The sequence below is a fragment of the Lobosporangium transversale genome, assembly GCF_002105155.1.
Source record: "Lobosporangium transversale strain NRRL 3116 chromosome Unknown BCR41scaffold_42, whole genome shotgun sequence".
NCBI lineage: Eukaryota > Fungi > Mortierellomycota > Mortierellomycetes > Mortierellales > Mortierellaceae > Lobosporangium > Lobosporangium transversale.
This window is the reverse complement of record NW_019029020.1, coordinates 66,577-80,052: the sequence shown is the minus strand read 5'-3', so window position 1 is coordinate 80,052 and position 13,476 is coordinate 66,577. Positions and strand designations below refer to the sequence as shown.

General features: G+C 39.8%; 3 protein-coding genes across 3 annotated transcripts; 1 reads left to right on the top strand and 2 right to left on the bottom strand.

Moving 5' to 3' along the window:
• Window positions 1–197: 197 nt before the first annotated feature.
• Window positions 198–1,799, bottom strand: BCR41DRAFT_373657 (insulin-induced protein-domain-containing protein; the record flags this gene model as incomplete). Its single annotated transcript, XM_022026802.1, has 3 exons — window positions 198–357; window positions 727–933; window positions 1,144–1,799. The coding sequence occupies 3 exons, from the start codon at window positions 1,797–1,799 to the stop codon at window positions 198–200; spliced, it is 1,023 nt and encodes a 340-aa protein (XP_021877889.1).
• A 5,135-nt stretch (window positions 1,800–6,934) lies between these two features.
• BCR41DRAFT_381855 (major facilitator superfamily domain-containing protein) lies at window positions 6,935–9,014 on the top strand. Its single transcript, XM_022027329.1, has 2 exons — window positions 6,935–7,204; window positions 7,658–9,014. The coding sequence occupies exons 1-2, from the start codon at window positions 6,998–7,000 to the stop codon at window positions 9,008–9,010; spliced, it is 1,560 nt and encodes a 519-aa protein (XP_021877888.1). The 5' UTR covers window positions 6,935–6,997; the 3' UTR covers window positions 9,011–9,014.
• Window positions 9,015–9,227: 213 nt separating this feature from the next.
• Window positions 9,228–12,497, bottom strand: BCR41DRAFT_161322 (HSF-type DNA-binding-domain-containing protein). Its single transcript, XM_022019659.1, has 6 exons — window positions 12,242–12,497; window positions 11,897–12,107; window positions 11,717–11,779; window positions 11,419–11,632; window positions 10,520–11,313; window positions 9,228–10,381 (listed from the first exon to the last, which is right to left on the bottom strand). The coding sequence occupies exons 1-6, from the start codon at window positions 12,397–12,399 to the stop codon at window positions 9,266–9,268; spliced, it is 2,556 nt and encodes an 851-aa protein (XP_021877887.1). The 5' UTR covers window positions 12,400–12,497; the 3' UTR covers window positions 9,228–9,265.
• Window positions 12,498–13,476: the final 979 nt, after the last annotated feature.

Here is a 13,476-nt window from a genome sequence, read left to right as displayed (position 1 = left end):
TATTTTCGATAACACTTCAACAACAAGTGTCAAGCAATTCAATGGTCGTAAACGAGTAAATGGATATTATTGTGTAAATATACAGACGAATACACTTCCTCTCCAGTAGTTTCGAGTATGTGGAGTTGAATTAATTAAATTGTCGGTTCCAGACGCTACAACTATCATATCCATTAAATCTACCCTCTGTAACTAAGTTACTCAGACTTGAGATGAACTCGTGAGCAATGGTTAGATTGATACCATGCCTCAGGAACCACGTCCAATTGCCTGCCAATACTCCCAAAGCATACTGAGGACGAATACAGAATACAAGGAATCCATGGACCCACACCAAAGAAGTCGGCCCTTGTGAAGCTAATCAGCAAAAAAAAAAAAAAAAAAAAAAAAAAAAAAAAAATGAAAATGAAAAATGGTGAGCATATTGTTATGTCTGGGGCATTGTTTGTTCTAAACTTTTTGCGTTTGTGCATTTATGCATGTGTATCTGTTCTTTCATATATTGTGCACTTTTCTTCTTTCCTTGTGTAATCTTTGGAACCGAATAAGAAAGAGCACATGTAAAAAAAAAAAAAAAAAAAAAAAAAACAAGGGGAGGAAAAGGAAAACAAGTGGAGCAACCGAAATAAGCCAAGCAAGCATGGACCGTGTGTACTTTATAAACACAATCTGCATTGGGAAAAGAAAAAGCAGGAGAGATATTAAGAAAAAGAATAAAGCCTTTACCTATACCAGCCGTTCAAGACCAAGAAATAGGCGACTATAGTGCCCATAGTTGCAACAGTCAATGAGATGACAAATCCATGAAATGTCCGATCGAACAAGAACCAGAGTCCTGCCGAGATCAATGCCAATGTACAAGACACCTGAAGACTGCTGGTCCAGGGTAATTTTGATGCTGCATAGTTGACTCCGATGAATCCGCCAAGGCATCTGTCATTGATAATATTCATGGATGAAGATAATCGTTATTTTTTTTTTTTTTTTTTTTTTTTTTTTTTTTTTTTTTCGCCATCAAAAATAATTGGCTGGATGACAAAGAAAGCGGCTCAAGTACTACTCCGCTGGAGTTATCTTTTTTTAAGGTATACTGCTTTTTTTTTTTTTCTTCTTCTTCTTCTTCTGATTGAAGTTCACATTTACCTCATAACGCCGGACCAATCCCGACCGTTGCGTTGGACGCGTTTGCCCCACCAAAGATAATCTCCAAGCGGATAAATGGTGCCGATCAAGACTGCAGAGGCACCGCACGTGGGTGGTAACCATGAGGCTGTGTCAAATAGCATCCTTGTACTACTCATGAAATAGACGTTGTTGTTACTACTGCCGCTGTTGCTGAAACGATTGTTGGTGTCTGGATGGTATTGAACGAGTTGATGCTGTGTTTGAAGATGATCAATGACCAGTGAGAAAACAAAGCCCAGGACAAACAAGATCATGGCGCGGATTGGGTAATAGAGTGACACTGCCCAATCGAATACAAACAAATATGGACCTGTACTTGCTTCTGGAGCGATTTGAGCCTTTGTCACTGTGTTTCTAACACTATCGCTTCTAGATGATGTTGTCTGATGGGTTGTTGTGGTTGTGGTTGTGGTTATAGTTGTAGTTGTATTAAGCTTCATGGCTGTAGAGACATCTGCTGTTTCTACTGTTGTTGGCGTGCGGAGGTCGGTAGGTGAAGGCGAGGAGCGTCTTTTATGTGAATATGAATGAGGACCAGTGTACTCATCCTTGTCGCTGCCAATGTCTGAATGAGAAACAGACGATGTTGAATGGATCCGAGAGCGGCTCGACATGAATCGTTGTCGTTTTGAGTAGTAATTCTTCGGTCGAAGGTTGAATGTAGCGAGTGGTTGAATCCTCGGTTGTGCAGAAAGTGACTTGTATTGCAAATCCGAGGAAGTGCTGCAGCAATAAGAGAGACAGGTCCGTGTAGAGCACGAAGAAGAAGAACGTGAAGAATTAGGTGAAGGGGATGTTGATCTGCTACTGTAGGCGCTCGAATTGGGAGAAGATGATGACGATGGCGATGATGATGATTTCGATGGATAAGAGAGGGAGGAGAGGAAAGGGATATATGACCAGAGCTGCTCAAAAGTATTGAGAGTAGAAGGAGAGAGAGAAGAGGAAGAAGAAGGTGATGATGCCGGGATTTTGGACGGATGGGCAGGGGCCGAGGATTGACCACTTCTTGGCGAAGAGATCATGGCTGCGAATGCTCTGCTTTCCGTCATATGATAAAATTGAACGAATGAGCTCTTTACTGATTCTTTGCTTGTTTTTTCTTTTTTCTTTTTTGAGACCAAGATAGATGGTGCTGTTTACCCTGCTGATATTGATACCGATGCTGACGTTTGCTATTGCTCTTTCCCGTATTAAAGGAAAGACGTCGAGCGATACTTTTCTTTTTCTTTTTTTTCTCAATCCCTATTAATCTTCGTGCTGTATTTCAATAAGATCTTTGGGCGATGTTGCGTGATGGTGGTGCACAGTTGAAGAGAGTGATACTCGTGAAATGTTATGAATTCTTTTCCTGGCTGTTGTCTGTGCCTTTCCTGACGATAGCTTTCTGGGAAGTGTTGGAAAAAGTAAGACAAATTGTGGATGTGATCCGTTCCTGAATGACAAGTGTTAGTGCTTCGCCCGATACAAGTGTTTCTTTAATGAGTTATAGAATACAAAGAATTAAAAGAAATAATAATAAAGATCAGGGTTTAACAATGGAATTTGAAAAGGTTAAAGAGAGGAGAAAGAAGAGTAAAGGACGTGAAAGCGTAAAGATTCAATTAGAGAGGAAAGGATGTCGAAAGCAATTTGTCCCGCGCGAAGTAAAAATTAGTGAAATAAAAATAACGTTGGACATTGTGTCGTCGTCTTTTTATATATATGACAAGCAAAGGCGATGCATTTTTTTTAGATCATCATTCGTTTACTATTGTTCTCCGACACTTGTGATAAGAGAAGCGTGGCTCGGCTTTGTTTTTACATGGAAGGAGACCAAAGAAACCATAGAAAGTTATGGCCTGACAATTTTTGTGTTCAAGTGAAAGGTCGATCTGACATACTTAAAAAAAAAAAAATCGGGTGGCCTGATGCTGTTTTTTTTTTTTTTTTTTTTTTTTTTTTTTTTAGTATGCTGCAGTTGTATTGCACCAAAGTGGGGACAATTTTGTGTTTGTGGCACAACCACTTGCCAAAAAGATCTTTTTCTTGGCACCTTCTTTTTTGCAGTTCGCGGTCAACTATTTTTTTTTTTTTTTTTTTTTTTTTCGCATACTCTTTTCTGAAGGGGAAGAGTGATCGCATTCAACACTTTATGAAATTTGATCCGTCGGATTAGTAAATCAGCAGTTAAAAAAAAAAAAAAAAAAAAAAAAAAAAGATCAGATCTGGGCGCAAGATTAGGCTTGATCTTGTCAATGTTAGTGGATGAAAAAAGTCCATAGTAAGCTTAGATGGTAAAAAGAAAACATGCCATTTCGAACTGACAAAGGAACCGAAAACAATAAAACTTTTCACATGCGCAGACTCATTCTTCCCTGACTTCTTCAACTCTACTTCATTTAAGAATGTATCAAAAAGTGGGGCTTAATTTCTTCAGAGCCCCTTTGCCTTGCAAATCTCTGGTTCATTTATTTTTTTTTTTTTGGATTGAGGGCGAAGAACAAAGACTCTGAAATAAATCATACGATATCTGCGGCTGCTCACGTACCTGTTGAGATTGAAATAAAAAAAAATAAAGATCTTGAAAGCCATGTCCCAAGTCTGTTGTATGATCGCTCCAAAAATGTTTTTTTTTTTTTTTTTTTTTTTTTGGCAACTTCTCGGATGACAACTATCGATTCAGTACATGCTCCATGTCGTTGGCCTTGCGCTTTGACAACAAAAATGTTCATGCTTCTCCACAATATCTTGGGCGTTCCTCCATGACCACAGAAACAAAGGCATTTGACCCCAAAACAAGGCGAGGATGTGGCAGGACTTTTCTTTTTGTAAACAACACGGACCTTCATTTTGTTGTTGTTGTTTTTTCATTAATGCATTAATGCAAAAAAAAAAAAAAAAAAAAAAAACCTTGCCTTCTTGTCCTTTGTCTTCATCTGATGATGCTTTCTTTGGAGTTTCACCATCAAAGGCTTGTGACTACAAAGACAATAATATCATTGGCTGAGAGCCATCAGGCGTTTTTTGTTTGTCAAGTGGCTTGCGCATCACATCTCAAGATATGCACATTTAGGGGACGCGTTTTACTTCTCCTACAGCACTGGATCATGTGTATGAGCCGACCTACGCGCACACTTTCTGTTCAAACTGCAAAAAGAATCATTAAGAGTGTTAGTAATAATAAATATACATATATATACGTAAAAGAAACGAGAATAGCCTATTTAATTCGATTCTTTATCGAGTGTAGCTCTATAATACTCAATCCACTAGCGCTTTTTATTTTTTTGCAAAAAAAAAAAAAAAAAGAGAGAAAACTATAGCATTGCAACATGGGTGGGTAATGGTAATCAACCATCCCATCACTCTGAGGGACAAATATGAGGAATCAAGTCCTCTTGCAAATAGTAAGTGGTTCGCCTATCTTTTGGTTTTGATTATCGGGTTGCTTATCGTAATATACAAGAAAGAAAATAAGGGGATCAAGAAAAACTTTATTCCGTTCCTGAGCAAAGTCATTATCGTTTCCCATTGAAAGAAACAAAAAAAAAAAAAAAAAAAAAAAAGGATTAGCGATTAGTTTCTAACCCCACAACGCATGAACACACTTGCAAATAGAGGTTTAAAGTAAATAAGCTAAATCGTCTACTTGTCATGCATATAATACTGATTGGCTAGATTATGAATGTTACCGGTTTGAAAAAGCACCAAAAGAAGGTTTTTATTTTTTCTTTTCTTTTGGCATGTCATGTCATGTCAGGCAGTTGATAGAAGAGGATAGCATAAGTCTACTATTAGAAAAATGATTGACTCCGAGGCAAGGTTTGCTGATTAGCCTCCTGAGTCCACGGAGACAGTTTAGGGTGAATAAAGTCTCCATCTTTCCTTCATCCGTTTCTCCACATGAACTGACCCACTGTCTTTCTCTCCCTAAAAAAGCAAATCTACTCCCTCTTCTCCTTCTTTCTCTCGTACAGTTTCAATAGGATGGGGTGGTGTGGGGTAGCTGAGTTTATGCAAAAGACGACAAATGACCTCGGTTTAAACATGAACGAGATTGGTGCAGTAAATATTAGTATCCAGTCTGGAGCGGACAAAAAGAAACAAAGGGTCATTGCTGACTGATGATGTACCGTGGAGTATCTACCAGTAGCCTTGTTTCATGGAGAACAAAAAGGCACACCGGTGCAATTAATAGTACAAATATATATATACAATAATGATGCAAGAATGTGGGCAAAGTAAATTATTTTTACCATCAAAGCGTATGCAGAACAACAACAAAAAAAAGGTTCAATAGGAGGACTAAGACCATGAATAATAAAAAAAAATATCCCGTTTATCCAACTGTTGTTTCTCAATCCGTTTTTTTTTCTTTTTTTTCTTTTTTTTTTTTTTTTTTGTTTCGTTTCTGAGTTCCTGTCTAATTGTTATGAATATTGACTTATACAACAGCCGACACCGATACTACAGAAATAATGATCGTGCATTAGAATTTTTTTCGTTAATTTGGTGGTATAATGTGTAGAGTTGACCTGCATTCTCTCGCGTGAAAAAAGACAAAGCATAGTGATCTATATACTCTTGATGGGTTCAAAACCTTTTTTTTTTTTAGTTGAGAGCTTGCGTGCATTTTTTTATTATCGGGACTTTGTAAAGCGGAGTCACAAGAATGAGCTTTTCTCTAATACATAATGAATGTTATGCTGCAATAGGGTATTCCGTATCCAGGGGCTTACTTCATAAAATATATAATATGACATGCAGGTTTATCTCCCTCTCTGTTATCATGATAGCGTCTATTCTTCACACTAGTAAAGTCTGTGTGCAGTCATGACAAGGTTCATAAACCCTCTTCTTTTCGCATGCCGCTCTCCTCCCTCCCTCTTCATACTAGCCTTTTGGCCGTCTGTTGACTTGTGCCTGGTTTTACATGCTCAAGAATACAGGACCGACGGGGAGATAAGCAGCCAATAGCTTAGCAGGACTAGGTCCGGATCCTGGAAAAATTAAAAGAAAAAAAAAAAAAAAAAAAAACCTTAGTACTCATGTACAGCACATAGATACATATACGCATTTATTCAGTCCCATGAAACCTTTAGATGCCTCTTTGTCATTGTCTCGTGGGCTTGAATCCAGACCAGGGAACTCATCCACTCATCCGATCATTCGATAGGGCTTGTGGCAGATTAAATACGTCTGAAGCTCGTTTGGTTCAACATGTATTATATCAATACCTGCTTTGGTTTGGGGGCGATGGATTGATTGGCTCCATTAAAAACAAATGACGAAGATTGAACCTAAAGATTTGGTAGGTTTGGAGTAAAGGATACATGAGGAGTATACACATAGAATGTGGGGTAGAGTGATGAAGTAAAGAATGATTTATCCTTGCCAGAATAGTTCTAGCTCGATCGAGGAGACCGAAGTCTCATTACTCTTTCTCCACTTTTTTCTTTCTTTTTTAAGGTCCTCTATTCTCCTCTTTTTTCTTTTCTTTTTCTTTTCTTTTTTTTCCTTCCCTTTTGTATTTTATCTATCGTTCCATCACTACAATCCTTTTACCTTTTTTCTTCATTCTCTCCTAACGCGATTGACATTCTTTCTCTCGATCGTGTTTATTCCTCCACTTTTCATCATCAACAAATCACCATAAATTGTCACAATCATCTAATTCATTTCTTTCGCGCGCTTATTATCCTTCTTCATAATCTATATCTTGTACATTGAGTTTGTATCATAGTAATAACAAGTAACAATCATCGACAAAAAAAAAAAAAAAAAAAAAAAAAAAAAAGAGAGACGAAACCAAACTACATCAAAAGCTGCGATGGATTCAAGAGAAGCTACGTTTCCAGGCTATATGCTCTATTGCGGCATCGTCTGTGCGCTGACATCGTTATCAATTGGTTATGTGATCGGATCACCCAATGTGCCCGAAAGCGCAATCCGTGGACTCAAAGGCGACTGTGGGCCAAATCCTTACACTAAAAGTGGTGGATTCCCTAACTGCCTTGAATTTTCAAACATTCTTTGGGTAATTACAATAATATTCAGTCTTTTTTTTTTTTTTTTTTTTGTGACATGACTATTACCATGACAATTATGATGATGTGATATTGCTGTGTTCGTGCTGTGTCTCTGTGCTGTGTAGCGCTTTTTTTTTTATTGTTATAATTTTGTTTGTTACACAGACTATCCATTTTTATTTTCTGCAAGCCCTGAAGTGTTGTGCAATTCTCTAATGGAGTATCCATTAGATCATCCATTACAGAAAATTATAAATATTTCTTCATTCCAGTCTGTCCTAGAAGAAGACTATTGTCGGTTGTAGATCAACCTTTTTTTTTTATTTCATTTTCTTTTTTTTTTTTTTTTTTTTTTTTTTTTGAACCGACCTGAACTGAATCCACAGAAACTAAATGTGAAACTAAATGTGAAACTTTTTTTTTTTTTTTTTTTTTTCTTCTTTGGCTTTCATTTAATTCAGGGTTTTGCTGTCGGTTCTTTCTGTTTGGGGGCAATGGCAGGAGGATTAACTGGCGGTACTATTCAGAACATCTATGGCCGTCGTAGGACCATGTTCATCAGCAACATTTTTTTCATTCTGGGTGCACTCTTAATTGCATTGACATATCATCAGGCTCAATTTATTGTCGGCCGTATCATCATTGGATACGCCTGTGGCCTCGGAGGCGTTGTTGCTCCTAGTTATCTCGGGGAGGTCTCCACCATCAGAGGTCGTGGCACAATGGGGGCTGGCTTCCAGCTCTTGATCGTCATCGGTATCTTGATCTCCAACCTGATCGGTCTTGGTCTCAGCAGAGCCCCTCGATGGCGTATTATGTTCGCTATCAACGGTCTCTTTCCATTGATCCAACTCTTTTTGCTCCCTTCCTTGGTCGAATCCCCCAAATGGCTCGTCAGCAAAAATCGTCTGCCTGAAGCTCGTGATGCCCTACAGAAGCTTCGTGGACAGGCTTCCAATATTGAGCACGAGTTTGCTGATATGGTCCGGTTGCTCTTGGGACGTACCAGTGATGGTCACACCGCCAACCGTGCTGCTGCTGTCGCCACTCCTGATTCTGCTGCCACCGCTGGTGTAACTCAACAAAATGACTCTGCTTTCGAAGAGACCAAGTTTAAGGCTGATCCAGAAGCACGCGCACCTGCTACCGGCGGTTCTCCCCACAACTACAGCATCAGTCGCTTGTTCTCCTCTGAATGTAACAAGCTGGCAGTTATCGGAATCTTGGTCCATTTCTTCCAGCAAGCAACCGCTATCAATGGTTTGATTTACTATTCCACCTCCTTCTTGGGCGATGTTTTTGGTGAAGGCAACTCCAAATACATTACCGTCGGTACATCGTGCTGTAACTTGGTCGCAACCATCTTGAGTGTTTACTTGATGGATAAATTAGGTCGTCGTACTCTTCTGTTGATTTCTTCCGGTGGTGTCACTATCTCATCCATTCTACTAGTCATTGGTGCCTATCGTGATATCAGTGGCTTGGTTGTCGCTGGAGTCTTCTTGTTCATTGCCTTCTTCGCTGTCGGAATGGGTCCCATTCCCTGGCTCTTGCTTTCTGAATTGCTTCCAACTTATGCACTTTCAGCTGCTTCCTCCGTCGCCACCGCTGTCAACTGGGGCACCAATTTCGTCATCGGTCTCGTATTCCCTTCACTCAACGATGGCCTTGGCAACGGTACCTTCATTATCTTTGCTGCCCTCACTGCTATCCAATTCGTTTACATTTGGATCTTTGTCCCAGAGACAAAGGCTCGTTCCATCGAAGACATTATGGCCGAGAGAGGTGTTGCTCCTCGTTCCGACTTTATGTAAAAAAAAAAAAAAAAAGAAAGTTATTATAATACTGTAACTTCTAGCTTTGTTTATAAATATATTTTTATGTGCTGTTATATTATGTAGTAAACACATTGTTATGGAGAAAACTGTTTTATACTTTTATATATAAACAATACTGTACAAGGAAGATAGAAAATAAATAAAAAAAACATAAATGACAACAAAAGACAGATAAACAATATTTCAGAGAGCTAAAAAAAAAAAAAAAAAAAAGAAAAAAGGGAAAAAAAACTATTCATTAACTTCCACGATTTTGGCGCGTTTCCGCTTTCCTTGGGTGTCCATAGATTCGGTTGGATCCATGACTTGGCCAAACGTAAATCCTTCGTTCAGATCAACATTACGGTTCAGGAGCCCAAATGTGTGTGCGGTGCCATGGTCAGATTTTATAGAGAGCAATGTAATGCTCCCATGGTGCGATTGATTTTGAGAGTAAGGGTTCTCAAAGTCCTGCGAGTAGGAGGGAGTTATCATTGAAGAGTTAGGTGCTGATGAGTAGGTGACCATATTAGGGGCGTATCTTGAAGTAGATGACGGGATGTTGGAATGACTAGAGTTGGGTGGAGTTGGAAGCTGGTGGACGCTCATTAGATGGGATGGGTGTCCCTGAATGTTCTGGTTATGTTGTTGAGAATGATGTCCAAGACTGGGCTGCATGTGAATATGATCTGGAGAGAGCGATGAGGTCGATCTATCATCATGACCCATAGAGTCCATGATATCATTGTACCCCATAGAGTTAATACCACAGCCAGATTGGGTATCCCGGTCTGATCCACTATGCTCCATTCCATGCTTCAAGCCTCCACGGGAGTACATCTGATCATCTGAACTGCTGTTTAGAGAAGAATCCACAGTGTTGAGAGACAGCATATTTCCAAATCCCAGCTGAAATCCTATATCCATATTCTCCTGATTCTCTTGCGAGCCTTGACGATCGGGATTGCCATTCTTATCGACAGACATGGTCTGGATACTCTCTTGCCCTATGAAACTTCCTATGGAAAAGTCCATACCCTCAGAATTGGATGGGTCGCCTTGACGGTTTGATAAAATGAGACGACTCTCCTGTTCATTCATATTAGGATTTGGATTATTAGGGCTGATTTCCAGCGAATTGGGCCCCAATTTGAGATACCGCAAATGCTGGCAGTGTTTCTCCAACACACTCAATAAGCTCGTCTTGGTGAAGGGTTTTGGCAGAATATCATTCATGCCATTTTTATAGTAGTTCATGATATCATTATCAGTCATGTTCGAAGTCATGCTGATAATAGGGGTCGAGGCATCAAACTGTCGGATCTGGGTGGTGGCGGAGACTCCGTCCAATTTAGGCATCATGATATCCTAGAAGATTATTAAAATAATAATAATAGGAAATAGTAATAGTGCCATGCGGTCAGTTATCTTGCATCTTAGTATGGTGGTGTTATAGCGCCTAAAAGACAATCAAAAGCTAGTATCCAAAAGTCTATATTATATTACCATCAAAACAATGTCATATTTTTGGTGGCTCATTTTCCCAACAGCTGCAACACCATCTTCCGCAACATCAATACGGCAGCCAAAAATCTTCAGCAATTGTGAGCTTAAACGTCTACAAATGTCGTCATCTTCCACGAGCAGCACACTTGGTGGAGCTGACCAGTTTGGGACATTGAAACTGGAACGTTGCGTCCTTCCATTCTGCTCGCTCAGGCTAGAGATAAACTGGTGAGAGTGTGATGGATGATACTGCTGGCTCCCATCTTGTGTTTGGAAAGCATCATGCTGGAGGTTGTGCTGAAAGGCGTGCTGGTGATGAGGTTGCGTGGGTCTTGAAGACTGTCGTTGAATGGGTTTCTTGATTTTTGCCCAGTCGTCCAGCTTTCTTGAAGTCAGATGACTGATAGAGAATACGGGACTTTCGAAACTGGGGTCCGGACACATTGGTAGATCTTGGAATGAGCTGGTGGCTCCGGATCCAAAAGAGAAGCTTGACGATGATGTGGGCATCGATGTGGATATAGGCATGGTCGGTGTCTGTGGAATGGATGAGGATGAGATGGGTATTGAGCTATTGATCATGGTGGCAGTGGATATTGTAGGGTAACTAGATTGGCTGAGTGGTGGCGAGGAGGAGGCATTGAATGAGGTATTGAATCCATTTTGGTGCTCAAGTTTGATTGGCGTCCCCGAGGCACGTGAGCGAGAGTTGATGTGATTCTTGAGCTTGAAGTTTTTATTATCCTTCAAGGAGACAGTTGGAGTACCATGTATCGTCGTAATAGTTCCATCACCTATAGGATAAAAAAAAGAGGGGAAAGCTTAAATCAACACGAACAATTTGCCGAGCAGACATGGAACATTCCATACAGATCAGACTTCTTAAAAGCTGTTCATACTTAGGCTCTGATAACCAAGAGTCTTGAGGAGATTTTGGATCAGATTCTCTTGGGCTTCCATCTTGGATCGGCACTTTACGAGCTGCTCCTGCATATCTGCTTGCACCTTTGCCATGAGTTCTAGCTGGGATTGATAATCCTCAGACATGGTCACGTTATCTGAAGATATGGATGAATGAGAACTTGATGGCTTCTTGCTATTAGGGGTCTTGCGCTAAAATATCAATTATCAAGTCGTTGTTGTCAGCCAACAATTTATTGACAAACGAAGCCAGAAAAAAAAAAAAAGACACAATACCTTAATCTCCTCAAGCTGGTCTCTCTTGTCGATCTGAAACTTTGGATGTTGAAATTCCCATGCCTGCGGTGACAGTAAACAAAGGACATTAGGGTCAATAGACAGGAAGTCAAACAGGATGACATCATGATATGTCAAAAAAAAAAGAGACTATAAAGCCAGCCGACTTGCAAACTTTACATGATCACCATAGGGCTTCGTAGAGTCCTCGGTGGCCTTGATCTTGTGGAAATCATACTTGTTAAGCTGCCGTACGAAGCTTGCGAAATTATTGTGCTTAAAGTGCCTGGGTAAGATGGCCTTTGCGAATTCGTTGGGCTCTTTAACCACAAAGGTCTCTCCGTTCTTGCCCCAAGACACAATGAGCTCGTGTTCTTTTTCTTCAAGCATTCTGTTCAAATAAAAGAGGAAAAAAAAAAAAAAAGGTAGATAGAATAAAAACAATAAGTTACACAAGCTTTCATTTTGGTCGTGGCTGTGCTTCATTTTTTTTTTTTAGAAAAGACAATAGGTGTAAACACTTGCTTGTAAAGCTTCTTGACAAAGTCAGGTACACCACTACCAGGGATTGAAGTGTTATTGCTCTGATCAACTGGTGCGCCGTTGGAGTTGTCTGCGGCAGCCATGGTCGCATCTGTGTTAATGGACGAAGTAGGAGGCCCCATAAGGCTTTGAGCGGCCATGGGACCCTTCTTGCTCTTCTTCTTCTGGTGCAAGGAACTCAGGGTGGGCAGACTTTGATGTATGTGAAACGGAGGTAGGTCGAGCTGAGAAAGGATTCCGAAAGGGTCCTGGAGGGAGTAATTGAGGACGATTTGGGCCGAAATGATGGCTTTGAATGGTCAATGGAAAGAATATGGAAGAAAAAAGGAAGCAAGACTATTTTAGTCTGCGATATGGAGAGGAAAAGATTGGTTAGTCTCTAATAGCGCACAAAAAAAAAAAAAAAATAGTATGTCGATGTGTGTATGATAGTTTGTGTGAATGATTGTATCTTTAAATATAAATAAATGAGAGTAGTGTCTATGTAGACAGATGGATGTTGACGAACTAAATGTGGAAGTGTGGGTGCTTATGAATACCGAGTGGGTGTAGATGGCAGTAGAAAATGATGTGTGATGGTTGGATAGATGGCGTAATAGAATTCGCTGTATTAAAAAAGAGATGGTCATAAACGCGATACGATGGACCAACCCTCTTTTTCCATTCTCGTACAATGGAAAAAAAGGAGGGAAGCCGAATAAAATGCGTTTCCGCGGTCACTGGCTGATCCACTTTTTTTTTGGAATGATTGTTTGCATTGCATCGTCTGATCCTTTTGGTCTGGTCTGTCAACAGCTTGCTCATTCATTCGCTCTTCAGTGTATGAACTCTTTGGAATGAGGAGGAAGAAAAAAAAAAAAAAAAAAATTTAGGGCACACACCTTGTGTGATTTTGCTGTCGAATGGGGTATACAATAAGATGTGTATCTAATTTATGAGACACGAGGGATGTTTGGTGGCAAAGGATGAGTAATAACAAATAGAGACAACGATATGAAAATAATAAAATAAAAAAGCTGTGTGGCTGAGAGAAAGCAAAGTGTAGAAGAGAATCAAAAGAAGCAAGAAAGAGAGAGAGAGAGAGAGAGAGAGAGAGAGAGATAAAGATAAAAAAAGTAGAAGAAATGTTTAAAAGCAAGAGAGAGAGAGAGAGAAAGACAAGAAAGAAAAAAAAAAAAAAAGGATGTGTTGTAGCCGGTCGACTAAGAAGACGAAAA